Below are 1,314 nucleotides of genomic sequence, written 5' to 3'. Positions count from 1 at the left end.
CACACACACACACACACACACACACACACACACACAGAGTTATCAATCAGTTATTGCTTTTGAATATAGGAACATAATTAAAAGGTTCAGTGTGGATAATGTGTTCTACTGACATACAACATAAGGACATGTCAAGGGCTGCAGACAAAAAAATCATAAAAATAATTAATGAAACAAGATGCTAATCTATATCTGTATCTGAGCAGCAATCAGCCTTATGATAAAGATAATATGGTGACAGAACAGGAAAAATAAACAATATTTATGAAATATAGTTTAAAGTTTATCTAAGTTTTTCATAGGGCTGGAATGATCTAACTAATTACTGCAATCCTTTGTGTTTTACTGTATGTTGCATCCTGTTTCATCTTTCACTCTGAAATATATATCTTGTTTGGGAACCCCGGCACATGCAGCTGCAACAGCAGCTCCAAAAGCAGCTCCAACTCCAACTCCAACAGCCGCTCCAGCAGCAGCTCCAGCAGCAGCAACTCCAGCAGCGGCTGCACCAGCAGCAGCTAAACCTAGACCTCCAGCAGTAGCTCCAATAACAACACCCTTTAGAACAGCCTGAATAAAGGAGTTGTCTTCCTCTGCCTTTCTTCTTGCTTCTTCAAGATTCATGTCTGGATATTTTTCCAGAAGTTCTTTAATCTTTTGTTTTATGGCTCTCTCGGCCTCTTGGAACATTTCGTTGGTGTAGAAGCCTCCTCCATTTAGTTGAATCATTGCACTGATCTTCAGCAGCAGCTCTTTAAGCTGAGAGGGATCTCTGTCATCATTGTCAAAAACATGATGATTTCTGTGACACTGACTGATGAAGCGGCGGAGATCTGGATTCTCATTAATTAATTTTTCTATGGAGGAATGTCTTTTCTTCAGCTCATCTCCATGGGTAAACAGTACCATGGTGTAACGTGATGCCTCTTTTCCAAATATTGTCTGAATGATTTTCACTGATTTTTGTTCTTCTTTTGTGAATCTGGTTGGCTGGAGCACAACCAAAAAAACATGTGGCCCAGGAGCAGCAAAGGACATGCATCGAGCAATCTCTCTCCTCACCTGCTCTTCAGATTGTTTTGTGTCACCCAGTCCTGGTGTATCAATTACAGCCAGTTTAAGGCCACCAAACTCTCCCATCTTTTTCTCACATACTTCTGTCACTGAGGAAGAAGTCAGCTCAGATTTAAAAGCATCTCTTCCTAAGATGGTGTTTCCTGCTGCACTCTTCCCAACTCCAGTTTTCCCAACAAGTACAATCCTGAGATCTGTGAGAGAACACAATTATGTTACCTGTTTACCCCCATCAGTTTA

The 1,314-nt window shown here is 40.8% G+C and overlaps 1 protein-coding gene across 1 annotated transcript in view; it reads right to left on the bottom strand.

The window, feature by feature from the left end:
- Positions 1-342: 342 nt before the first annotated feature.
- Positions 343-1,314, bottom strand: part of LOC102213634 (GTPase IMAP family member 4-like) — a 7,131-nt gene continuing 6,159 nt past the window's right edge. The window contains exon 2 of the mRNA XM_005751900.1: positions 343-1,268. Within this exon, the coding sequence (XP_005751957.1) occupies positions 343-1,268 (926 nt within the window). The remainder of the gene's footprint in view (positions 1,269-1,314) is intronic.

The sequence above is a fragment of the Pundamilia nyererei genome, unplaced genomic scaffold, assembly GCF_000239375.1.
Source record: "Pundamilia nyererei isolate P.nyererei 1_Seehausen unplaced genomic scaffold, PunNye1.0 scaffold00332, whole genome shotgun sequence".
Classification (NCBI taxonomy): domain Eukaryota; kingdom Metazoa; phylum Chordata; class Actinopteri; order Cichliformes; family Cichlidae; genus Pundamilia; species Pundamilia nyererei.
This window is presented reverse-complemented; position numbering and strand designations above follow the sequence as displayed.